This window comes from Carassius auratus, chromosome 18 (assembly GCF_003368295.1).
Source record: "Carassius auratus strain Wakin chromosome 18, ASM336829v1, whole genome shotgun sequence".
NCBI classification, from domain to species: Eukaryota; Metazoa; Chordata; class Actinopteri; order Cypriniformes; family Cyprinidae; genus Carassius; species Carassius auratus.
In genome coordinates this window covers 23,359,249-23,387,008 of record NC_039260.1, presented here as the reverse complement: position 1 = coordinate 23,387,008, position 27,760 = coordinate 23,359,249, and the positions used below count along the sequence as shown (strand labels likewise).

At 35.1% G+C, this 27,760-nt stretch overlaps 1 protein-coding gene and 1 long non-coding RNA gene across 6 annotated transcripts in view; one reads left to right on the top strand and one right to left on the bottom strand.

Moving 5' to 3' along the window:
• Positions 1–27,760, top strand: part of LOC113118703 (CMP-N-acetylneuraminate-beta-galactosamide-alpha-2,3-sialyltransferase 4-like) — a 55,948-nt gene that overhangs the window by 11,834 nt on the left and 16,354 nt on the right. For all 5 annotated transcript variants that reach the window (XM_026288092.1, XM_026288090.1, XM_026288089.1 and 2 more), the window contains exon 2: positions 10,863–10,934. In XM_026288092.1, the coding sequence (XP_026143877.1) occupies positions 10,913–10,934 (22 nt within the window). In that variant the 5' untranslated portion in view covers positions 10,863–10,912. The remainder of the gene's footprint in view (positions 1–10,862; positions 10,935–27,760) is intronic.
• LOC113118704 (uncharacterized) lies at positions 11,496–15,129 on the bottom strand. The gene is made up of 4 exons (XR_003294354.1): positions 14,811–15,129; positions 13,663–13,817; positions 13,389–13,550; positions 11,496–13,086 (listed from the first exon to the last, which is right to left on the bottom strand). It is a non-coding gene; the product is annotated as an uncharacterized LOC113118704 (long non-coding RNA).

Here is a 27,760-nt window from a genome sequence, read left to right as displayed (position 1 = left end):
TCATTTTTATCTAATTCGACTTAAAGATGAGGACAATGGAAGCAATCAAAAACAATGTGCTATAACAAGTCTCAGTACCGTACACATAGCAAGGGCTTTTCAATTATATTATAAATAAAAAGAAAACAGATAGAATAGAAAAAGCATAGAGCAACCAAAAGTACAGGTGTTTTTTATATAATTGTATAATAAATGAAAAGAAAATAGAATACAAAAAGATTAGAAAGTTAGTTAGTTTTTTCTAAGATTATAATTATAATAGTGAGTGCTAAAGTTAGAGCATCAAATAAAGATGGAAGAGATATGTATATATATAAATATATATACATAAATACATATATACAGACACACACACAAAGAATGTGATTAAATGGCTGTTAACATTGTTAAATCTGCTTATAAACTGGGAAGATGGAAAATGAGTCTTGCTTGATCCCCAAAAATGACATTGGCCTAAGACTTTCAATGCGGCATCTGCCCACCCCTGGACATGAGTGTGATCAAGAGAGATTCATGCTAGAACTGATGAAACTATATGAGAAATATCAGGGAATTATGGAAAGCAGAGTTAATAATCAGTAATCCAGCCTTCAGATATTATCAAAAGGGATTTACACACAGGATAGTTGCCAAGACCATACCATCCAATTGGGACACACATGTCAAAGAAAGTGGAAGAAACCATATCCATATGCTTTCAGAACTGCCTTAATTCTTCATGGCATAGATTCCACAAAGTGCTGGATTGACATGATAGCTTCATGCAGTTGCTTTAAATTTGTCAGCTGCACATCCATGATGTGAATCTCCCATCGCTCCGCATCCCAAAGCTGCTCTATTGGATTGAGATCTGGTGATTCTGGAGGCCATTTGAGTGTAGATAACTCATGTTTGAGATGATTTGAGCTCTGTAACATGGCACATTATCCTACTGGAGGTAGCTTTCACAAGATGTTCAACAACAGTACTGCAATACAAGGTAGGCTTGGGCCTTTAAACAATGCTTAATTGGTATTAAGAGTCCCAAAGTGTAAACCAACCGTAAACCTACCAACTATTTTAACTTTCTTCTATGTGGGTTTGAGCTGTTTTGTCGAACTGTAGTTTCACTGGGTAAAAACGCAAATGTTAGAAAAACCCAGACATATGAAGCTGTACATGTGGTGCTAACAAGCTAAAGTATCAGTTTTCAAATCCCACAGCATGTTAAATTTGTTTTGAAGTCACAATATTATATTGTGCAAGGAATTTCAATGCCTTCTAAATCGAAGATGTCTGTGTTTTGCTGCCTCTAGTGTTCATTTTAACTGGAAACTGCAGCAATTCATACTGGTATGTATGTTTAATGAGATTTGCCCACATGCAGGGAAAGCACATATTGGTGAGCTGCACAAATTTATCTGCTTTAAATTTCATTTGAGTTACTGTTGCCTTTCTGTCAGCTCAAACCATTCTGACCATTCTTCTCAGACCTCTGGCATTAATAAGACATTTTTGCCCACCGAACTGCCATTAATGGGATGTTTTCTGTTTTTTGGACCATTCTCTGAGATGGTTGAGCATTAAAAATCCCTGCAGATCAGCAGTTTCTGAAAAACTCAGACCAGCCCACCTGGCACTAACATCTTTGCCACAATCAATGTCACTGAAAGTACCTTTCGTACCCATTCCTATGATCTCTTTGAGTTGAGCAGATTGTTTTGACCACGTCTGCATGTCAAAATGCACCGAGTGGCTTTCATGAGATTGGCAATACTTAGTCATTGTGCTTTCGTTTGCTTTTCTTTCATTCAGAACTGGATTTTGCCAGACAACAGTTCACTTAATCTTGGCATCGTTGTTAGGTTGCAGCATTGCTTCAAGTGATATTAAATTGACCTCTTTCTTGCATTTGTCAGATAACAAAGGTCTAAATGTGTTTGAGGTTATAAGGACGACAACTTGATTTATGCTGGCATTATGCGGTGACATTGCATGACAGAAGTGGAAACAAACTCCAGTGCTAGTCATGTGGTGAACACAATTTGAACACAATTTGCTGATCATATTTTTACTGAACTGCTGCATTTGATTGCATGATGCAAATATAAGATCAGGTTTGTGTGTTGTGGTTTTTTGCGTGATGCTTTGTCGTGATGCCCTTGTTATTAGAATTATTTAATCAGAATTATAAAATGTTTGTTGAGCTACAGAGCTTGTGCACAATCTTCAGGCCTGTGAAATAGTTGATGTCCATTCAGTGTATTTTTGTCCTGCATCACATAAGATAAACTTTAATAAGGTAGCAGACATGAATTAGAGAACACTGAAAAAAAAAAAAAAACAATAAGTAACATTTACTTAAAAAATGCATTTGCAAAAACTTGCAAAAGACAATTTAAGTAAAATTTAAGTATGGAATTAAGTAAAATCTACTTATCTAAGTTATGTAAAATTAACAAAGGAAATAAGTTAATTTAACGTGGCCAGTTAGATGAGTTTGATGATAATTCACTCTGCAATACTCAAGTACATTTCACCCAGTAAAAACCGCTGAGTAAAAACCAATAAAACCCATTACAAGCGAGGCATTTGTTTCACCTAGTGGGGACATAATTACTGATTATAATGACTTGCACTGTCTTTTTACACATTGTGTTGCGTATGACACTGTGTATTGTGCCGCATAAACATAAAACCACATCTGCATTTGCAGAAACAACAAACAACAAGTGCTACACTCCTCAGAACTTGCTCTTGAATCATCAGTGGTAAATCCTTTAAATATGAAAACATACTTACAGACTGTGATTGAGAATCTAGGCTGTCCTTGCAAAGTTGAAATTGCTCCACTTTATAGAAACACAGTCGGCATTGTGGGCTACTCGCACAGGAAACAGTCCTCCTTAAAATGCATTGCACATATCTGAATATTTGGGTTGGACTGTTCTGGAACAGTGTTGTAAATACAATTTAATCACTGATTTCTAGTTGTGTCCTCTTTTGGAATGACAAAGAAAGTAGCTTCACTTTCACAACGAAACACACAGTTTCACCACAACATGATGTTGACAGCAACAGTGAGACTAAAAGTTACACCTCTCTTTGTGTGAACATTTGATCGGTCTTATGCAAATCTTCCCACATAGTGACGTCGACGTGGGGGCGTGTTTAAACGAGGCATTATGGGGGGTGTAGACGAGTCTTAATATATTTAAAGAATATCTCTTTGGGTTTGAGACCTTAGTCTTTGCAACTTTAGGGATCTTATCTATGCACTATGACCCCTTTAAAGCATGTGGTTCACTTACAAACATGTATGTAAACAAGTAAACCGCTTGTTGTCCTTTTTAAGATATGTCTACTCAAAATAGTTATAACTCAAATGAATAAAGAAAGCTCAATAACCTGTCAACTAAAGCAACCATAAAACAGTCTAAATACAAATTGAGAAATGTAATTGTATTAATTATTCATGCAAGAGGATCATAACTTTAATATTTACTCAAACAATCATTTCCAAGAAAAATGTACTTATACGGTCAAACTTTAATTTCTACAAGCTTAAATTGAGTACTATCTGTACTGTCAATTCTTGTTTGAACTAAATTATTAATGTAGAAATTACATTTGTTTTTCTGTAGTATTTCAACACATTATATATATATATATATATATATATATATATATATATATGTATATATATATATATATATATATATATATATATATATACATATATATATATATATAATTTTTAATCAGTGATTGTCATAACTATTTTTAAAGCATGTTTGGATTGTTTAACTATAATGTAATGTAATGTATTTTATTAATACATTTAATTGTTCAACGTGAATTAGCCATAATGTGCTACATACATTCACTGAATTTATTTATTAATTTATTTATTTTAATGTGATATCTACTTAAAAATATTATATGAAATATTTTTTTTTTTTTTAAGTAGTTTTTAAGGCTTGATTTCTTTAATGGGATCTTCTTGAATACATCATGTGAAATCTCCTAAATTATTTAATCTATGACACGATAGTTTTAATATTGTTAGTGCAATGTGCTCATTTATTAGGGCTCAAGCCCAAAGGGCGAGAGGCCTATTGTTTTCCTTAGGATAATTTTTTATTCTTATTCTTATTCTTATTCTTATTCTTATTCTTATTCTTATTCTTATTCTTATTCTTATTCTTATTTTCCAACGTCTCGGGGGCTTCTGGGGCCCTTAACATGCTTAAAAAGTCTTGAAAATTGACTCACAGATTGGAACCTGCGGCCATTAGGGTCGGGCAGAGACTGATACACGGGCGTGGCACAGGGGCTCTACAGCGCCCCCTGGAATATGGAGGGCCATATATCATACATACTTGGTCGTAGACGTATGAAACTCGGTACACATATAAATCTCATCAATCCAAACAACTTTCGTATTGCATGTCATAGGCTCCGCCCAACAGGAAGTCAGCTATTTAGAGTTAAAAGCGCATGCTCTGGAATTTGAAATACTTGTCATAGGTTTTTTACTCGTTTGCCACCAAACTCGGTCAACATGATCTCAAGACATTGGGGATTAAAAATTGCCAGGGCAATATCTCGAACTAGGGCTGCATGATGTGTTGTTTAAGCATCGATAGCGCAATCTACAAATCCACGATAGTCACATCGCAGGATGTGCGATGTAGGCTGTCGTAGTTGATCCGTTATTCATTAACTGTATGGGCCAAAGAGCACGCGTGAGAGAGAGAGAGCGCGAGCGCGCAGCCGGCGACACACTAGATGCATGGCGCAAGCGTCTCAGCTGCGTGGCATGTCCGTTTTTTATTCGGCTCCTGTGGAAGATTTTTATTAGTAAGATTTTAATCAATCCAGAATAATCAATGTGAATCTAGCCATTTTTGTTGCTAGTTGTTTTTCCATTATAATCCTATAGGAAATGGATAAAGGAATATGCTTACGTGCAGGAATGTACAGGGCTAATGAATAACATATGGTTAGACATACATTAAGGACCTCCCCTCCCTAGGGACTTAGGTAAAGTGTAATCTAAAGGAAAAGTTTTACTATTTGGAAACGCCCTGTATACGGTATATAATGAGATGCAACCTAGCATTTCGACAGAACTTCTTGCAACAAGCTCTCGACTTTGTTTTGCTTAAAATAAAGTATTTTCTTCTGAGAGAAAAATCCCTGACTGAGTTTGATCCTTGGGAGAACCGGCAAAATACACCACAGATTTGGCACTGTGACAGAACTTCTTGCAACAAGCTCTCGACTTTGTTTTGCTTAAAATAAAGTCTTTTCTTCTGAGAGAAAAATCCCTGACTGAGTTTGATCCTTGGGAGAACCGGCAAAATACACCACACTCCCATGTTAACAGGTTAGAGCTTGCAGACTGCCTGCGTGAGACGCGCGTCTCAGGCGCGGCTCAAAACACGTGCATGCTAGAAATAGAGCCGACGCCTATTTATATTGCACCTGTCACCGGCATGAGAGAGAGAGCGCGTGCGCAAAGCGAGCCCCGGCCGCATGCTCAATGTCTTCAAACAACATGAGCGCTGTCTTGCTCTCTCTCCCTCGCGCATATTAATCAATTGACACGATGGTGTCGATGTTTAAATCATTTAAAATGAGAATGTATTGTGCTCACCCCATTTTTGTTTGTAAGATTTTTTTTTTTCATATCGCAATATATATCGCAAAAAAATTAAATAAGTTCATAAGAGGGCGTGGAAGAGGCACTCTATAGCGCCACCTTTTGTCAAAAGTGGGGGGGTTAGTTTTAGCTACAGACACCAAACTCGGTACAAAAATTGATCTTATCAAGACGGACAACTTTCTAATTCACAGTCATCAGCTACGACCAACAGGAAGTCGGCTATTTTGATTTGAATGTGGATTGTTTTTTACATTTAGCTGTGAATTAATGCATACTGCTCAGAGGAGAGCAACACTATACACACCAAACTTTGTCTACATGTTGAAAAAACATTTTGGAAATTTTTAAATTCCAAACACTTCAAAACCTTTTTTCATACAGAAAAAAAGTTATTCTGAGTAAATATGCATAGTTTCATGACTTTACAACACTGTATGGATAACAGAAAATTAAAAAACTGTCAGACATCTCATCTCACTCTGTTGTCTGAGAGAAAATGCGCCCCTAGGTCATACATGCCAACCCTCCCGATTTTTCCGGGACACTGTAATTTGCATCGGTTTATGATTGTCTGATCACAAACGATCTCATTGGGAATCCCGAGAACATCTATATTAATAAAAAATATTTTATTTTACCATGATAGGTAAAAAAATAAAATAAATAAATATATATATATGCGTGTGCGTAAATGGGTTTTGGTTGTTGTTACTGTACATAATATGTATGTATAAATTATGTAAAGAATAAATGAATTATATTCTTCTTTACGTTTGTTTGTGTGTGTGATTATATATGACACAAGAGACCCCACCCCCCGCCTTTTGAATATCTCCCGAATTCTGAGGTCTCAAGGATGGCAAGTATGCCCTAGGTGCAATTCCCGGACTAAAAAAGGGAGGAGACTCTCTTTTGGTTTCACTTTTAAATCGGTTAAAATACAAATAAATACTTGGATTTAATTCACACTGACAAGCTAAACCAACATATATGATTATTATCAGCTCAGGGCTCATTAATAATCGATGTGTGGTCAGTGATAAGTGAGAAACACGAGAGATGGATCACCGCTCTGAGCAGGAGCGTGTGGAATGATGAGCTCAGAAAAAAACGAGTTTATTCTTGTTTTATAGCTATTAAAAATAAAGTATTGCAGCGATATCACACAATTCACCAATTAGAACAAACCAAGAGCTAAATTAAGATGTTTTTGAACTGTTTGTGTGAAAATGAAATATTTGCGGCTGCCTATCTGAAATCACTGCCTCCGATCAGCGCGCACAGTGTCACAAGTTCAAAACAAACGAATTTATTCTTGTTTAAGAGCTTTTTAAAATTAATTATTGCCATAAATGCACACTATACACCCATTCTAACACAACATGAGCTAAATGCAGGTGTTTGTGACCCGTTTATGTGCGCAAGACTATTTGAAAGCGCGACTGGCAGAATAACATATATCTCTGGAGCTGCAGGATTCTGCCTTTCGTCGTAAGAACGAACACATCACGGACAAGATTATTTCAAAATACATAATAGCTTGGCGAATATAAACGAAAACAGCCACGTGAACATAAACTGTTGAGAAATAAATCTGAAGTGGATCTACTGGATTTTAATATTAAGTGACCGCATATACCAGCTGCTTCTGTCTTCAATTTTAATCTATATAAAAAATTAAACTCATTCATCTTGGCTGCTTTTTTAATGTGTGTACGTATTTATTTATTATTTTGCTCTAACAAGACTTAATCTATATTTAATTAAATCAATTACATTTTATTTTACATTTGATTTGTCCATTTCTGCATCTAAACGCCTAAAAACCTAAAACATGCTCTAGTATACTATTGTTAGCAATTTCTTTATCGTCCAATTTATCTGGTGTACACACTTTTATGTTCATAATAAACTTGTTTGTTAGATTATACACAGTTATAGTGGTCTATAATAAATATTAACAGGTTTTATTCAAGCTGTTTAGAATGAATGCAGTAGGCTAATTTTTTTTAAATGTAAATCCCCCCCCCAAAAAAATAAAATAAAATAAAATAAATAAATAAATAAAAAACATTGGAAAAGAATAACTGTTGTACTTTTTTATACATTTTGTATAATTTCATAGTTTATGCATTATAGTTATAAAAACAAATAAATTTAGAAATCTTAGGCCTTATCCTTTTCTGACAGTTTTAGGGATTTTTTAAAATCCTAAAAAACCTTATTTGTGCTGCAAATAATAATTTCAAATTAATTTGATACTGACCTCTGACATCCTGTGACATGATATTTATTTGAATTTACATAATCTCATGGATGTAACAGTAAATCTGTTCAGCTCACAGATCAAGACTAAGCTGTAATGCAAGCAGAACTTTCACAAATGCTTGTAGGTCAATAAAATCATTACAAAACACTTACAAATCATTTAAAGGATTTGATAGCACTGTAAAATAATGTCTAATTTGTTAACATTAGCAAATGCATTGATAACACTTTATAATAACTGCACTCATTAGTAAATAGTCAGTTCATGCTTCATAAAAACTTGTCCCAATATTAATAGCTTGTTCTTGGTTTATAAGCACATTTATTAAAAAGGAGAGTAAAGGGTCAGTTTTCTTCCTATGAAAAATAAAAAAATAAAAATAAACAAACAACAACACAGATTGATACTGAACTCAGAAATGTTATTGTGGATTTATGATAAACTCAGCCTGTAAATTAATTCATTCTCCTCCAAGAAGACACAAGTAGTTCACACCAAACTGTTTTAAAATGAAGCCATATACTGAAGATGTTAAATTGTGAATGGGTTTAGGATACCTTAAATGGTGTGGCCATAGCGATTTATTAAAGTAACATAAAAAAATACAATAGTTATTTTACTATATCTTTAAAAATTTTGTATTCCAACTCTTCATAATTTTTTATATACGTAGAAGTCATCATTTGAAGGAAGCACAGTAAGTTTCATAGCTTTATCATTTTCAAGAGCCAGCATAAAATTAAAACTATCATAACTTATAAATCAAGCTTGCAATTCTTAGTACCAATAATGGCCACCAGATGAAGCTATAGGATCACTTTTAAATAATTATTGTAGAAACAAGTATGATTTAAATCATTTATAGAAATCTTTCAAAGAAAAATAATATGAATTTTATGTATTTTACTGATAAAATGACCCTCACTTAATTAGAATAACAAGCTGAAGTATTGTGAACTGTATATTAAGAATAATTCTTTATAGGCTTTATGGACAGATACGTTTTGAGTGACTTGAAGGATCAGCACCACATCCTCTTTTACCAGTTTAAAGAATTTATCTTACAGTACAGGTGCGGATGAATTTTGGATAGCTTGAATGGTTTTGTCGTGGTGATATTTTGAAATAACAGTAAAAAAGTAACCAGTAAATGTCTTTTATTTTAAGTGCAGCTTCTAAACACTTCAAAAAAATGTACACATAGAAGACAAGTCATTCTGAGGAAATATGCATAGTTTCATGACTATACAACACTATATGGATGATAGAAAATTAAAAAACTATCATACATCTGATGTCACTCTGTCCCTCTGTCACTGTGGGTAATGTGTGTGTGTGTGTTAAGTGAATTAGGTGTGAAACTTTCAGGGAGCATTTAGTCTCCAGCGCCAACATTTTACAGAACTGCCACTTTCCTGGAGTCTCAGAATTACAATGTGCCAGTTTCTGAGAGATCTAAGATTCCAAACAATGATTGAATTAGAATACCATGAAGTATTGTGAAATACTATATATTAAGACTTTATATATAGGCTTTATGAACAGATTAGAGTGACTCGTGAAGGACCAGCACCACCTCCTCTTGTCTGATGGTTTGAGGAATATATCTTCCAGAATCCGGGATTAAGATTTAGGAGCTAATTTTTATTCCACCTCCTTTCCTGAAAGTCTGTCTTGCAGAATTGACTAAAAATTAATCTTCACATTAATTCCTAATTATTTTGCAATTATTTTTGTCAGTTCTTCTTGACCTGTTTTTTTTCTTCTTCTTTTCTGACCTCATGACCCAGTCAGCATTTTTGTACAATGGTCAAGTCTTAACTTATCCATTTCTGTATTGCATTTGTGTTTGATATTTCTCATGGGTATTTCATAATTTTCGACTTTGAGTTAAAACAGTTTGAGTTAAAATTCTTTTTTAGCGCATTTCATCTGTAAAAAAAAAAAAAACATGCCTAATAATTATGCACATGAATATAAGGAGTTTTTCTTTTCCAGCTTGCCTGGACTATTGTATAGCACTCATAAATAATTAAATAAAAAATAATGGTAGTTATTAAGATTGATATGGTTTGGAATTGGTAAAATGTGCTTGGAAAAAAATCACAATAAAACAGTGTTTTAATGGTTAAGTTTGGAATATTAACTGACATGAATGAATGCTATATAAATATTGTTCATGTTAACATAATGTTTATAAATGAAATCTTATTGTAAAGTGTTACTATATATATATATATATATATATATATATATATATATATATATATATATATATATATATATATATATATATATTGTTCTGTGAATGTGATTTTAAAGTCTAGATGATTCGGATTAACCCTTTAATTGCCGTATCCTTTAAAACCTCACTGCCAGAGGGCTATTGTGAATGCATGTGCCCGCTGGGCACAGTTTACCTGATGCCAACGGGGTATTGATGGCATTGGTGGCTTGAGCCCGCCATCTCTGCTTGCAGCTATATTTATAAGTTGATTTGCAAATGTCTGTGATTTTGAGTAAAACTTGTTTGGATTTGACTTGGAATTATTTCGTACAATTAAAAAACTCATTCATTCAGTTACATTTCAACTCTAAATTTAAAGTTATATGATTATTTGATGATTATTCATGACATCTTATGCTCTTATTCTCTTGTCTTCATTACATTATAAAACATAAAAATACCAGTTTTTAAGCGGTCAACCCCCCCCCCCCACACACTATTCAGGGTGGAAGTATCATATATAAAATGAGGAAGTGAAACATACTCAACTGACAGGAGAAACGCTTGTAAAGCCTGTTTTCATTTTACTTTCCCATATATCTTTTTTAGTTTTTCAGTTTTTTTTTTTTTGCTGCGGTCTTACATATATGGTCTTGTACAAACATGCGGCGGAAGGAGAGAGATGGTGAATGTGATGTGATGTTGTGTTTCCACAGAAGAGCAGTATGGACAGTTCAGAAATCAGAGGGCAAAGGCATGAGTGAAGATGACCTTAAAAGCAGCCAAAAGTGAGTATGCAACCACACACATAAATAATCCAGGGGGATTTGTGCAGGTCTGCTGAGCTTCATAGAACACTTGTGTGTGTGTGTGTGTGTGTAATCGCATATTAATCAACACACTATGCAGAAAATATGTGAATTATTTAAATTGTTTTCTCAAAAAAGAGCTATAGACAATTGAATACAAATTGTACTACAGTAAAACAGCATTTAGGAGCAGTTTAAAAGTCCATTATGTGCCACAAAATTCTGTGCAAAAATAGGCACGAGAAAACCAATGATCAATTATGACAAAATGTAGGAACATAGTGTCACGTCTGTTGTTATTTTTATGGAACTATTGTATATGACACTACTATTACTAATAATAGTTCTCCATATTCTTCTTCTTTTTCTACGTATTAACAAAATTCAACCAATAAATAAATGTACTAGTTTAGTAGTAATACCACTATACTGTAAAATAAAAATTATTTTAGTTTTAGAACAGTAAAATTATACTATTACTTAATAATATGTATATTTATTTCATAATCAAGATGATGAGAACACTGAATCATGAACTGCACACTGCCACACTTGACTCTGCAACATACTTATTATGATTATTATTACATTAATGGATTAATTATGTATTGTAATATTGTTATATTACTTTATAAAAATGAAGTCAATTAAGAAATGTACTGCTTTAGTAGTAATAACCACAGATAAATCAATAAAACTGCACTTTACTCAAAATCTTTGAAGCACAATTGTGCAATTTTACTGTTTTAGAGACTTTAACAATAATGTTACATACTGTAATATGTATGAGCTTAAAAACTACATTTACGAACATAGTGTAAGTCATGTCTGTTGTTTTTATGGAACAGCGCAGGGAGACTTTGACATCAGATTTATGAACTGTTTTCTTTATTAGACGGCCAGCACATCATACCTCATTTTCAAATACAAATACATTTCAAATACATAATCAAAGGAGATGTTTGATGTTTGAGTTTGACTGATTGATTTGGAGCATTTACTGTGAATTAATATGGGTTTTAGTATTACACAACAAACAAAAGTTTAACACTGTAAAAAAAATCCCGTTGTTTCTACGGAAAAATACCGGCAGCTGTGGTTACCAGAACATTACTGTAAAAATGACATCAAACCGTAAACATACTTACGGAGTTACATGTGAATTTTACATTTTAAACATGTATATTTAACATTGGATTTCAGTAATATTAACATCATTCTTACACTGAAGTGAACAAGTTTGAGTAAATGTAACATTTTAAACATGTGAATTCAACATTGGGATTCCGTGATATCTATGTCACTACTATGCTAAACTGACGAGTTTGCTCAGTTAAATTTACATCCGGCTGTTTATTTAAAATTATAATGTTGTATATAAATAGACACTTTCCTGTATTTTTTACCTGTAATAATTGCTTATTGTGCATCAATAAATGATCAAATAAACAGGGAAATAAACAAAAAACTAATTTAAACTGGTAAAACAACAGTAAAACTTTGCGCTTGAAATTGGGATGTCCTGTATATTATACATAAAATATCCATAATATGCTGTAATAATGAAGTTATATTGTGGTAAATTTAAAAAAATAAATCTTGAAATAAGACAAGAGAGGAAGATATCTTTTGCAAAATGTATTTAATAGCCATCAAAATAGTTGTAAATAACGATGCTAAACTATGTTTGAAAAGTTATTTTATAACCAAGTTTAAAGTGCCAGGAGCACAACAACAACTCAGTATGGCATAAAACAATTGGCCCTTTTTTTTTCAAACGTATACAAGATGCAAAAAATCTACATGTAATGTGTTTTTTTTTATTTATTTTTTATTTAACTATGACTGAATCCAAGTTGAAATACTCCAGAAGACCACCATTAAGAGTTTAAAATTTAATTACATAGTGCCTTAACCATAATACACATTGTGGATTTAACAAAGTGAAAACAGTACCTCTTCTCAAACAAACAGTCAGAGTCAACAGAAAGAGTCCATATTTAGGCTTAACGCCACTCGTGATCGGAGAGTTCCTGTATCAGGGTGAAGACTCGAGGGTTCAAGTTGAGAGGATTCTTGGAGTTTTTATTCTGTACTTTGGTTCCCTTTTCTTGGTTTATTGAGAAAACGCCTGTAGATTAAAGCATATTAAGCATTTTAGTTGATCAGTAAAAAAACTACAATGTGTGTGTATGTATGTATATATATATTTGTTTGCATCTGCGTGCATGCGTGCCTGTCTGTCTCTCTGCGTGGCTGCATGTCTGTCTGTCTGTCTGCGTGCATGCGTGCCTGTCTGACGGTGTGTGCTTGTGTCTGTCTGTTCGTGTGTGTGTCTGTCTGCATGCATGCATACCTGTCTGTCTGTGTGCGTGCATGTATGAGCCAGACTAGACCAGGGAATGTAGAAATGAGAAAGCTATGTTTACTCACCTTTGAAAAAACTCCAGAGTTGAAGTCAGCTCAGATGGATAATGGATATTAAAACAGTAGTAGCTCCCAAACATGAGGCACAATGCAGAAATGAATGACATGTTTGTGTTGATTAGGTTCTGATTCCAGACTCAGCATGTCCCTTGTTGAGGAATAGCAGGACTGTCATAAGAACAAATTATTTAACAGGTTGTATCAATAAGTTCTGCACTCACATGATGTATTCTATAAACAGTGCAATAAAATAAGATTGAAAAAATAAAAACAAACTTACCAGACAATAACAGTGGGTGTCAGAAGCACTTGCTCCAGTTGGACCTCTTCTGCCAGACTTTTATCTTTTACATGGAGGAACATGGACTCCTCCTCAAAGTAGCTGAGCAGAAGCATCTCTATCACATCATCTGAGCAGCCACTCTGCAGATGTCCCTGATGACAGGCAGAGAACAAATCTGACTCTTTAATGTGGCCACAGATTTTAGTGACCGTTTCATCTGCTCATATAATTATTATTTTTTTTCTTTTAAGAACTTACTTTAGTTATTGTAAAGGCTTGACCTAACTCCTGCACATTTTGCATTTCCTCAACAATAGTCTATATGGTAGAGTCAGGAATCAGCAGCTGTCCTTTTTTAAGGTAAAAGAGACAAATGTTTCTGAGATAATATTGACTATCATTCTCTGGTATATCAATGGCTGCACTAGCTGTTGGCATGGACTCGTGTCTTTTCTGAATCATCTGTACTGGCAATGACAAATGGGGGCTGAGGGCGAGTTTCCCTGTAACGTAACGTACATGTTATCAATAACATCTAGTGAGCATGCTTTATGCTTCCTACACATGTCAGAAGTAAATTATTACTTTTTTTGTAAACACTATCGTACAACCACTTAACGTTACTTGACATGACTCAAATAGGATCGTGTGAGACAATAGTTCTTTCTCGGTGTGAAAATGGCGGGAACATAATGAAATGGCGCATTTTAAATCCGCAACAGCAAACGTTATAGGATAAGCTTGCGGTACAGGTGCATTGTGTACACGATAATAATGCCATTCAAAGCGGAGTAAGTGGTAAATGTTTGACTACAGTTGGCGCCAAGGTATTTGAAAAGACAACGGGGCTCATTCCTATGCCCTCTGAAATGTAGTACATAGACTTTTAATGTATCCAATTCCAAATTATTTTTACAAAAGACGCAGGCGATCATTTTTAGTATTTCAAGTGTTTGCCTTTGCTTTTCAGCTGACCGAAGTTTAAATTAAAATTAAAATTTAAAGTTATCACGCATTGATCGAGCTAGCTAGATATCTTAAATATGCTATCTTAACTGTTAACGTAACTTAGCCTGCACCATGGGCTTTCAGCACACATCTTCACTTGGTCTCGAAAAAAAGACTAGGTTAAATCTGAAGCTTACCGTGCAATCTTTCAATTTTCTGGATGAACAGCAGCAGATCCTCCAAAAAAACTTGTGTTGAGATCGTAGATTTGTCTTAAAAACTTAAATGACTTTGAAATGACAAAGTGGTCCGAAGATTTCTGCTTGGCCTGTTTTTTGTCTAATAAACGCAGTTCTGGCTCGCTCGTTATTGACCTCACTCGTTCATCTCCCGCTCTCCTCCCGCGATTATCCAATCAGAGACGAGCTTCATCTGCCGCTATGAAATTCAAAATTAGGCATCTCAGCGCACAAGAGAGAGAGAACAAAGACACTGTTAGGTTGTTTAGCCTGTGATAATGATATAATGCTCTTTTTTATTTTTTATAAAAATAAATAGAAAACCATTAAGCTAAGTATTAAATTAAAATTTAAAGACTAAAAGAAACATAAAGCATAATAATTATGGTTGGGACTGAACAGAAGCGTTACTTTGCACAGGCCTCAATAATTTTAATTCCTTATACACATAGGCTATAAATACAGTATGCTACAAACAAATCATACATCGATGTTACTGAAGGCACCATTCGGTTGTTTAGCCTGTGATAATGACAACAATGCTCAAATTATTACTATTATTTTATCATAAGTCCTAAGTATTACATTAAGATTTAAAGACTAAAATAAACATAAGACATACAGGGATTACTGAACAGAAGTATTACTTTGCATATCAATAATTTACATTTATTACACACGCACGCACGCACACACACACACACACACACACACACACACACACACACACGGTAGGCTACAATATGCTACAAATAGCCTAAATTATAAAAACTATTTTATTATAATTGTAGCCATATTTTTATATATAATATGGAGAGAGAAGCTGTTCAGATGTGACAAAAAAAATTGCATGCATCATTTCATCAATCATGCTAAAATTAGCCTACAGTATAAACTTGTAAAGTGACACACATACTTTATTTGTATTTTTAAAAACAACAGACTAAAACTTTTTTGTTTTAGTTTGTAGTTTTTACAATATTTGCATGTCAAATTAACAAAATTGTTTTGTTATGAGTATTACAGTATTTCTTTGTTTTTGATACCAATAATTTGTAATTTTAACACATAATTCTGATTATTATCACATATTGTTATTGTAAATATAACAAAAATATAATGTTTAATAGTTTACAAAATTTCACTGTGAATAAAACAAAAACAATATGTTTTGGCGTTTACAATACTTTTCTGTAGGGATTTTACATAGTTTTTCTGTAAATTTCACGGTCATTTTTTACAGTGTACAGCTTCAAATTAGTTTTCCACGCCGTACATTAGAAATGCCATACAGTGTAGCAATAGTTTAATGCCAAAAAATCTTGTCATGCTTATTTAAACAAAAAATCATTAGATTACATTAAAAGACTCCATTTAAGGATCACAGCACATCCCCCAAATACTAATGAACTGTTATTGCAAATCTTTACTTGTCTTTGCCATTATCCTTTGCACTACGTTTTACTTATTTGTCAGCACAACCTTTCTAATAATTTCAAGTATAATAAAATGATTAATTATATTATTACATGCTCCTTTAGATAATAAGTGCAGGTCAGAATAAGAATGTTGTTTCGTTTTTGCATAAATATAAATGTTACACTGAATGATGATAGAGCATTATTTAACCCATATTTTGACATTTTATTTTCACAAAGGTTATTGAAATATTAAAGTACATGCTTAATTAGCATTTCAAATGCTTTCTATATATATATATATATATATATATATATATATATATATATATATATGTATGTATGTATGTATGTACGTATATATATATATATATATATATATATATATATATATATATATATATATATAAATATATATATATGTATGTATGTACAGTATATTGCTGACAAATGTAGTGTCATATGCATTTTTTTGTTTTCTCAGTTTAAACTTGTCAAAGATATTTATCACAGTTAACACAGGGGTGAAGCTAGGATGAAGACACCCCACTCACAACTCTGCTTCTTGACAAGAATTGCATTTTTTAAATGTGGAACATCTTTACAACCGCATCGGACTGGAAACAGTTATACTGTGATCATCGCACATGCTCTTCAATTGACCACACGATAAAGAAATAAAAAAATAAAAAATAAATAAAACTATAAGCATGCAATATCTTAGTTATGTTATCTGTTAAGCCATGAAGGTACCCAAAAGGTGATTAAAGTGCCTTAAAACTGTGCATGCATTGTTATAAACGAGTTACATTAAAGAACATGGAGGGATTTTCAAAGCTGTCTTCCTTATCTAACACACCTGATTCAACTTGTCAGCTCCTGAGTAGAGACTAAGACTTGAAGCTCGCCAGTAAAGGGATAGAGTCGTGAGAAAATACAATACATGTCAGATCCACGTCATGTTTAAGCTCTTAAAGTAATAGCAGCCAAATAACCTAATAACCAGCTACTGTGATGTCTTTTAATGTTAAAAAAGACAAAAATCATTAACCTTTGTAGATTTTTAAGATTAATCTATATTTAATTTAGAATTTAGTGTTTGATAAATGTATTCAATTTCTGTATATTTCCTACTTGCTGATGGGTACAGGCAAAATATGATATTTATTATAATGGATTTCTGTGGAGATTGGTTTAGTTTTTTTAAGTCTAATAAATGTAAATATTAGGAAAATGAAAACAATTTCATAGAGATATCAGTAGTATTGGTTTTAGTTACACTGGCCTTCATTCATAAAAAATATATTTAAAATATACTGTATGTTGTTTCTATATTATTTAAAGATTTAATGTGAAATTAATTCAATATGAAAGTTTATTTAAAAACTTTAATGTTAGATTATATTATTCACAGAGATGTAAAAAGTACTAGAGACCCATACATGAGTAAAAGTACAAGTGCTCTATCAAAAAAGTGACTTGAGTAGAAGTTGAAGTGCTCTTTAAGCACCACACTTAAGTAGAAGTACTAAAGTATTCAACATTTTTTGTACTCAAGTATTGCAAGTAGTCTATTTTAAAACTTACTACTCAAGTACTGAAAGTAAAAGTAGAAGTATTGTGTTATGTAGCTATTAAAAAAATTCAGATGTCCCTGATGACAGGCAGAGAACAAATCTGACTCTTTAATGTGGTCACAGATTTTAGTGACCGTTTCATCTGCTCATATCATTTTTTTTTTTTTTTTTAAAGAACTTTTTTTTTTACTTTAGTTATTGTAAAGGCCTGACCTAACTCCTGCACATTTTGCATTTCCTCAACAATAGTCTGTATGGTAGAGTCAGGAATCAGCAGCTGTCCTTTTTTAAAGTAAAAGAGACAAATGTTTCTGAGATAATATTGACTATCATTCTCTGGTATATCAATGGCTGCACTAGCTGTTGGCATGGACTCGTGTCTTTTCTGAATCATCTGTACTGGCAATGACAAATGGGGGCTGAGGGCGAGTTTCCCTGTAACGTAACGTACATGTTATCAATAACATCTAGTGAGCATGCTTTATGCTTCCTACACATGTCAGAAGTAAATTATTACTTTTTTTGTAAACACTATCGTACAACCACTTAACGTTACTTGACATGACTCAAATAGGATCGTGTGAGACAATAGTTCTTTCTCGGTGTGAAAATGGCGGGAACATAATGAAATGGCGCATTTTAAATCCGCAACAGCAAACGTTATAGGATAAGCTTGCGGTACAGGTGCATTGTGTACACGATAATAATGCCATTCAAAGCGGAGTAAGTGGTAAATGTTTGACTACAGTTGGCGCCAAGGTATTTGAAAAGACAACGGGGCTCATTCCTATGCCCTCTGAAATGTAGTACATAGCCTTTTAATGTATCCAATTCCAAATTATTTTTACAAAAGACGCAGGCGATCATTTTTAGTATTTCAAGTGTTTGCCTTTGCTTTTCAGCTGACCGAAGTTTAAATTAAAATTAAAATTTAAAGTTATCACGCATTGATCGAGCTAGCTAGATATCTTAAATATGCTATCTTAACTGTTAACGTAACTTAGCCTGCACCATGGGCTTTCAGCACACATCTTCACTTGGTCTCGAAAAAAAGACTAGGTTAAATCTGAAGCTTACCGTGCAATCTTTCAATTTTCTGGATGAACAGCAGCAGATCCTCCAAAAAAACTTGTGTTGAGATCGTAGATTTGTCTTAAAAACTTAAATGACTTTGAAATGACAAAGTGGTCCGAAGATTTCTGCTTGGCCTGTTTTTTGTCTAATAAACGCAGTTCTGGCTCGCTCGTTATTGACCTCACTCGTTCATCTCCCGCTCTCCTCCCGCGATTATCCAATCAGAGACGAGCTTCATCTGCCGCTATGAAATTCAAAATTAGGCATCTCAGCGCACAAGAGAGAGAGAACAAAGACACTGTTAGGTTGTTTAGCCTGTGATAATGATATAATGCTCTTTTTTATTTTTTATAAAAATAAATAGAAAACCATTAAGCTAAGTATTACATTAAAATTTAAAGACTAAAAGAAACATAAAGCATAATAATTATGGTTGGGACTGAACAGAAGCGTTACTTTGCACAGGCCTCAATAATTTTAATTCCTTATACACATAGGCTATAAATACAGTATGCTACAAACAAATCATACATCGATGTTACTGAAGGCACCATTCGGTTGTTTAGCCTGTGATAATGACAACAATGCTCAAATTATTACTATTATTTTATCATAAGTCCTATGTAGAAAACCAGTAGGCTAAGTATTACATTAAGATTTAAAGACTAAAATAAACATAAGACATACAGGGATTACTGAACAGAAGTATTACTTTGCATATCAATAATTTACATTTATTACACACGCACGCACACACACACACACACACACACACACACGGTAGGCTACAATATGCTACAAATAGCCTAAATTATAAAAACTATTTTATTATAATTGTAGCCATATTTTTATATATAATATGGAGAGAGAAGCTTTTCAGATGTGACAAAAAAAATTGCATGCATCATTTCATCAATCATGCTAAAATTAGCCTACAGTATAAACTTGTAAAGTGACACACATACTTTATTTGTATTTTTAAAAACAACAGACTAAAACTTTTTTGTTTTAGTTTGTAGTTTTTACAATATTTGCATGTCAAATTAACAAAATTGTTTTGTTATGAGTATTACAGTATTTCTTTGTTTTTGATACCAATAATTTGTAATTTTAACACATAATTCTGATTATTATCACATATTGTTATTGTAAATATAACAAAAATATTATGTTTAATAGTTTACAAAATTTCACTGTGAATAAAACAAAAACAATATGTTTTGGGGTTTACAATACTTTTCTGTAGGGATTTTACATAGTTTTTCTGTAAATTTCACGGTCATTTTTTACAGTGTACAGCTTCAAATTAGTTTTCCACGCCGTACATTAGAAATGCCATACAGTGTAGCAATAGTTTAATGCCAAAAAATCTTGTCATGCTTATTTAAACAAAAAATCATTAGATTACATTAAAAGACTCCATTTAAGGATCACAGCACATCCCCCAAATACTAATGAACTGTTATTGCAAATCTTTACTTGTCTTCGCCATTATCCTTTGCACTACGTTTTACTTATTTGTCAGCACAACCTTTCTAATAATTTCAAATATAATAAAATGATTAATTATATTATTACATGCTCCTTTAGATAATAAGTGCAGGTCAGAATAAGAATGTTGTTTCGTTTTTGCATAAATATAAATGTTACACTGAATGATGATAGAGCATTATTTAACCCATATTTTGACATTTTATTTTCACAAAGGTTATTGAAATATTAAAGTACATGCTTAATTAGCATTTCAAATGCTTTCTATATATATATATATATATATATATATATATATATATATATATATATATGTATGTATGTATGTACGTATATATATATATATATATATATATATATATATATATATATATATATATATATATATGTATGTATGTACAGTATATTGCTGACAAATGTAGTGTCATATGCATTTTTTTGTTTTCTCAGTTTAAACTTGTCAAAGATATTTATCACAGTTAACACAGGGGTGAAGCTAGGATGAAGACACCCCACTCACAACTCTGCTTCTTGACAAGAATTGCATTTTTTAAATGTGGAACATCTTTACAACCGCATCGGACTGGAAACTTTTCAAACACACTCTTTAACTTCAGCTCAGCACCAGACGCTAGTCAAATAAATGCAGAAAAGTTACAGGTGACAAGTAAACTTCAGTAGAACATCAGTAAACTGTGGTCAGATGAGATGCTGTCAGGCCATGTGTCAGTAAAAACTCATTTTCCTGTCCTGACAGCCGTTATACTGTGATCATCGCACATGCTCTTCAATTGACCACACGATAAAGAAATAAAAAAATAAAAAATAAATAAAACTATAAGCATGCAATATCTTAGTTATGTTATCTGTTAAGCCATGAAGGTACCCAAAAGGTGATTAAAGCGCCTTAAAACTGTGCATGCATTGTTATAAACGAGTTACATTAAAGAACATGGAGGGATTTTCAAAGCTGTCTTCCTTATCTAACACACCTGATTCAACTTGTCAGCTCCTGAGTAGAGACTAAGACTTGAAGCTCGCCAGTAAAGGGATAGAGTCGTGAGAAAATACAATACATGTCAGATCCACGTCATGTTTAAGCTCTTAAAGTAATAGCAGCCAAATAACCTTATAACCAGCTACTGTGATGTCTTTTAATGTTAAAAAAGACAAAAATCATTAACCTTTGTAGATTTTTAAGATTAATCTATATTTAATTTAGAATTTAGTGTTTGATAAATGTATTCAATTTCTGTATATTTCCTACTTGCTGATGGGTACAGACAAAATATGACATTTATTATAATGGATTTCTGTGGAGATTGATTTAGTTTTTTTAAGTCTAATAAATGTAAATATTAGGAAAATGAAAACAATTTCATAGAGATATCAGTAGTATTGGTTTTAGTTACACTGGCCTTCATTCATAAAAAAATATATTTAAAATATACTGTATGTTGTTTCTATATTATTTAAAGATTTAATGTGAAATTAATTCAATATGAAAGTTTATTTGAAAACTTTAATGTTAGATTATATTATTCGTGATTATTTTTTTTTAAATGTGTGATTTATATGTGCAGTATAAATAAATTAAATGACTGCGATATCATCGTGTCAGAACTGCCAAATGTCACACATCCGAGACTCTACTCTCACTCTTATACCACATCTATTTTCTAATGCAATGGGAAAAAAAATCCTCAAACGGGCAGCTTCAGATGAAACTTTAATAATAGGATATTTGTGCTCTGTGGAGAACCTCAGAAGTTTCTTTTTGTGTTTTCAGGGCATTGAGCTCTGTAGACAATCACAGACACGCACAGCTCTGTATATCTTGAACTCTCTGATTTTCATTCGTGTTCAAGTTCAAGTCAAATTCATTCGCTGTTCAAAAATCCAGATTTATTTTCTTGAATCATGATTCATGAATCGTCTAAACAATAAACAGTGTGAAGACATGATGTCACAAACTTTAGTGATTATATTATAACAGAACATGTAATCGAGAGCTTGGTTGAGAAATGTGGAATTCATTTTCAAAATTGCAGTGATTGATATTGGGACAACCATAGCAATGGACAGGAGAAACTGGACGGATTTCTGTTTGTATATAAATGGTAAAAATTAGGAAAAATCAAATTATAATAATTTATTGGTATTGTGTTAATATGTAATCATGTGAGCAATAGAAAATAACTAATCTAATTAGGAGTATTTTAAATTGTGATATCTAATTACAAGTACTTTATTTTTGGAATCTGATTACATAATAAGGATTACATGAAATCAGTTACGGTACAAAACAGCACTGCTCACATATTACATTTGCATTTTACTAGAGCATCCTCAATCATTTCAGAAGCACCTTTGGTCAGGACAGTGTTATATGAAGCTATTTTTGGCGCAAAACAACTGAGCGTCTGTGACAGTGGAATTTGTAGTTGTAGAGAATAGCCACACATGTGCAACAGTAAATTTGAAGTCACAGACAAAAGTTGCAAACTTGTAGATTTTTTTTCCTCTTTCACAAACACACCACAATAGTTTCACCTTCTCGAATCCTTCACTGCAGGTGCACACGTCCTATTCTACGAATCACAGCTCGAGGAACTCGTACGCTTACATGTTTCGCTACTATTGCTGCAGTTAATATGGTGCATAACACATTCAAGTCATGGACAAATTTTGTACATCAGCAAATCAGTATGTGAATTCTTGCAGAGTTTTTTGGCCAATCAGAACAGTTCCTATAAGCAAAAAAAAAAAAAAAAACAAACACAAAAAAAAAAAACTTTGGTGAGCTGCTAGAATCTTCCGAAGCATATAGCGGAAACCAAGGTATGTTTTCTTTCTTTGGTTTTCTGACATCACTTACTGTTATACTGTACATTTGTTTATAGTTAAAATATTAACGAATTTAGCTCCAACCCTAAAAAATCTGTAGCATTTTAATAATCCTGGTAGTTAGATGGTAGAGGTGTGTTTGATCAGGGTTAAAGCTAAACTTCAGAACAGTGGTCCTCCATTAACAAGTTTGCCCATCCCTGCTTCACTTCACAAAGAAACTTTCTAAAATATTTTTTAATCCTTTATTAAATAGATTATTATTAGAGTGTGTCAAATGAGATGATTGAATATATTGAATATATGTAAATTATTAACAAATATACAGTATAACAGTGAGAAATTTTGTAAATTTAGGAGAAAATGTGCCTTTATTGGTATTTGCTGCTGTCAGGTCTGGAAGATGCCCGCAGCTCGCAAACATTTTTATTATTTTATTTTTCTTCCTGCTTGTTCAGGTGCCAACTTATAAGAACCTAAACTATACTTTAAAGAGATTGCTGTAAATTGTTCAGTACATGGATGTATTATCATGCTCAGTTTATTTACATTTTTTACCTGTATGAAACAATCCAATAGCAACACAGCACTGTAAACCATTTTTTTACTACCCCAACCCCATAAAAAAACGCGATAACTTGTTAACACTTTTCCTGATAATATTCTTTTTAATTGTTGAACATTTTCTTTTTTTACAAATACAAATGACAAGTCTTGACCTCGAACATGCACTAACTGAAAAGGGCATCCTCACAGTCCCCTCAAAACAAGCTTTACAGAAATAAAATACAGTAAAAAATTGTGTTGTGTTAAATTTCAGTAATTTTGGCAAAACTGACAAGCTCAGTTTTGCAGAGATTCAGGCTGATGCTTTTTCTTTGCACCCTCTTCTCTGAATTGTTTCTGATCTGTGACTTTGAATGGCATTTGGTGGTGTAACGGGGCTGATGAGTCGTGAGATGTGCGGATCCATGTGCGAGCTTTTATTATACCGAGATGTGGTTGTAACAGGAATGGATCAAACACTGGCAAACAGTCTTCTGAGGTCAGATTTAGAAACGGAGCTGAACCAGACAGTTACTGAAGTGATAAAGAGAGCAAGTCAAAGAATATTCCTAGGGCAAGCATGGGTCTTCAATGAGCGAACAATAGCCAGAGGGCTAAGCAAGAGGGGTAATCCAGTATCCATAGCAAAAGTGTCAAAACACCGCAAAACAAGAAAAAGACTAAACTATGACATCTAGAGACATAGACAAGACCATGAAAACAAGGAACTGAAACAAGACTATTAAATTTAGAAACATAGACAAGACTATGAAAACAAGGAACTGAAACAAGACTATGAAAACTAGAAACTAACACGTTAATGCTTACATATCGCAACTATCGCTAAGGGAGGGATATGTGCAGAACAATACTCGACAGTGTGTGAGAATTCTAATGTGTGATTGTTCTCAGGTGAACTTGTGATTGGTGCAGTGGATCATGGGAAATATAGTTCAGGGTGTACTGTGTAGTGTGAAAGTCTGTGTGGTGAATTAATGGCAGTTCAAAGACCGGTTCATGATACGTGGCACCAGGTTTGATTCTAAAGTACAACCTCTGCTGGGCATTTTTCACAAAAGAGTAAATGTGAATCTCTCATGACCTGAATTGGGATATTCACATTGACTCCATTGTGGAAAAGGCCCAGCAGAGGTTGTACTTCCTTCGACAGCTGAGGAAGTTTAACCTGCCACAGGAGCTGCTGAAACAGTTCTACTCCACCATCATTGAATCCATCCTCTGCACTTCAGTAACTGTCTGGTTCAGAGGGTAGTCCAGAATTCTGAGAGAATCATCGGTACAACCCTCCCGTCTATTCATGAACTGTACTTATCCAGAGTGAGCAAAAGGGCTGGCAAAATCACTCTGGACCCCTCACATCCAGCACACCAGATTGAATCCTCAGATTGATTCGCAGAATGAACCTGCAAGCACAAGAAAGAGAGAGAGAAAAAAACAAAAAAACAAAAACATTCGGTAACACTTTCTATGAAGCCCATATTTATAATACATCATAAGAGTTGTCACGATTGGGGTGCGGGGATGAACTCAGGCGCAGACAGAATGCACTACACACAGGGTTTATTAAATGACAAAAGGGGAAAACAAAACCCACGAGGGGGAAAACAACGACTAGGGAATAGACAAACTACTTAACAAGACTTAGACTAGAAACAAACAATAAACAAAAGACTCTTCACTCAGGAACTCACACTACAGAAAAACAATCCACAGGTCTCACAACGTTTTTTCAAAGTGTAACAATGAACCGCACTAGACAGCAAACATAAGGGGATTGAAATAGGGAGACTAATGATAACATAACAGGTGACACAGGTAAAACAATAATGACAGAACAAGGGGGCGGGGCAAGGAAACGAGACAACACCAGCACATGGCCCAAAGACAAGAACATGTGCTTGCACACAAAACACGGGCCTGTCATGATCCTGCCTCAAGACTAGAGAAAAATCAAGGACATAAGGGCAGAATCATGACAGAACCCCTCCTTTAAGGAGCGGCTTCCAGACGCTCCTCAACGAGACATCAAACGTGGGACATGACTGACTGAGATACAGACAAACCAACAAAACATGACAAAGAACAATAAAGGTAAACATGAATACACCACGACAGGGTTTGGTTGACAAATCAGAAAAAACAAACAAGGAAGGGGAGGAGGCGTAACAACAAAGTTCATGGGGGGAAAGTCCAGGGCGGATGGGTGGAGCAGAGGTCTTAGGTTGACGGGACGATGGCTGATAACGAGGGGTCTGGGCAGGTCTGGGTGGCGTAGAGTGGGAAGTGATCTTGGCAGAAACAGTCCGGGGTTGTACTGTGACAGGGGGTACCGCAGGCAACAGTGAAGTGGGAAATGGTCCGGGGTTCACAGTAACAGACCCGGAATCAGAGCTTCCATCTGAATCCACACTCATCTCTGATTCTGCAGTGGTGTTGACAGAAGCTGGCTCTGGAAAGGAGCTCACTGCAGCTGGCTCGGTATCAACGCTCACTGCAGCTGGCTCGGTATCAGCGCTCACTGCAGCTGGCTCGGGATCAACGCTCACTGCAGCTGGCTCGGGATCAACGCTCACTGCAGTTGGCTCGGTATCAGCGCTCACTGCAGCTGGCTCGGGATCAGCGCTCACTGCAGCTGGCTCGGGATAAGCGCTCACTGCAGCTGGCTCGGGAACAGCGCTCACTGAAGCTGGCTGGGGAACAGCGCTAACTGAAGCTGGCTCGGGAAAAGGGCACTCTCTGAAGCTGGCTCGGGATTAACGCTCACTGCAGTTGGCTCGGTATCAGCACTTACTGCAGCTGGCTCGGGATCAGCGCTCACTGCTGCTGGCTCGGGATCAGCGCTCACTGCAGCTGGCTCGGGAACAGCGCTCACTGCAGCTGGCTCGGGAACAGCGCTCACTGCAGCTGGCTCGGGATCAGCGCTCACTGCTGCTGGCTGGGGATCAGCGCTCACTGCTGCTGGCTCGGGAACAGCGCTCACTGCAGCTGGCTCGGGAACAGCTCTCACTGAAGCTGGCTGGGGATCAGCGCTCACTGCTGCTGGCTGGGGATCAGCGCTCACTGCTGCTGGCTGGGGATCAGCGCTCACTGCTGCTGGCTCGGGATCAGCGCTCACTGCAGCTGGCTGGGGATCAGCGCTCACTGCTGCTGGCTGGGGATCAGCGCTCACTGCTGCTGGCTCGGGATCAGCGCTCACTGCAGCTGGCTCAGCTTCAGCGCTCACTGAAGCTGGCTCGGGAACAGCACTCACTGAAGATGGCTCGGGATCTCCTCAGCACTCACGACTGCAGACTCAGACACAGTTCTCTCTGTTGCTGGTTCAGAAACCTCCTGTACTGAGGTAATCTCAGGAACAACACTTTCCACCGCAGTCTTCGGAACAGCCTCCTCTGCAGCAACCTCTGGAACCGCGCTTAAAGCAGCATGCTCAGGAACAGCGCTCTCAGTTACAGCGGTGGGTTGGAGAGGCATCGCAGACTCAGGGGGAGACAGGGATGGAGGACCGAAAGAACCCTTCTTCCTCCTCTTTCTCCTTGGTCACGGTGCAGAGGGAATAGCCGGATCTGTGACTGGTTAGGGAAGTTCAGTCTCAGGCAGGGTTGACTCTGATGCAGAGGATTCCGAGGCAGACTCCCACGAGAACCGTTTCCCTTGCTTCTTGCAGAGACTGATGTGGAAGGTGCCTCAGGATTCGGGGAGGGATGAGCCTGATCCCCCAGTGTTGCAACGGCCAGGACACGACCCTCCGAGATCACTGGCAGCTTGGCAGAAGGTGGGGACCTCGAGGGAAAAACCTGCGGCTCCTCCTGGGAGAAACTCTCCCATAGTCGGGCATAGTTTCTCAGGACACACTCAACCTGGGACGAGAATGGAAGGCTGACCCTCCTCTTGTCAGTGGTGAATGACAACCAGCATTGCTTATGGAACTCCAGTT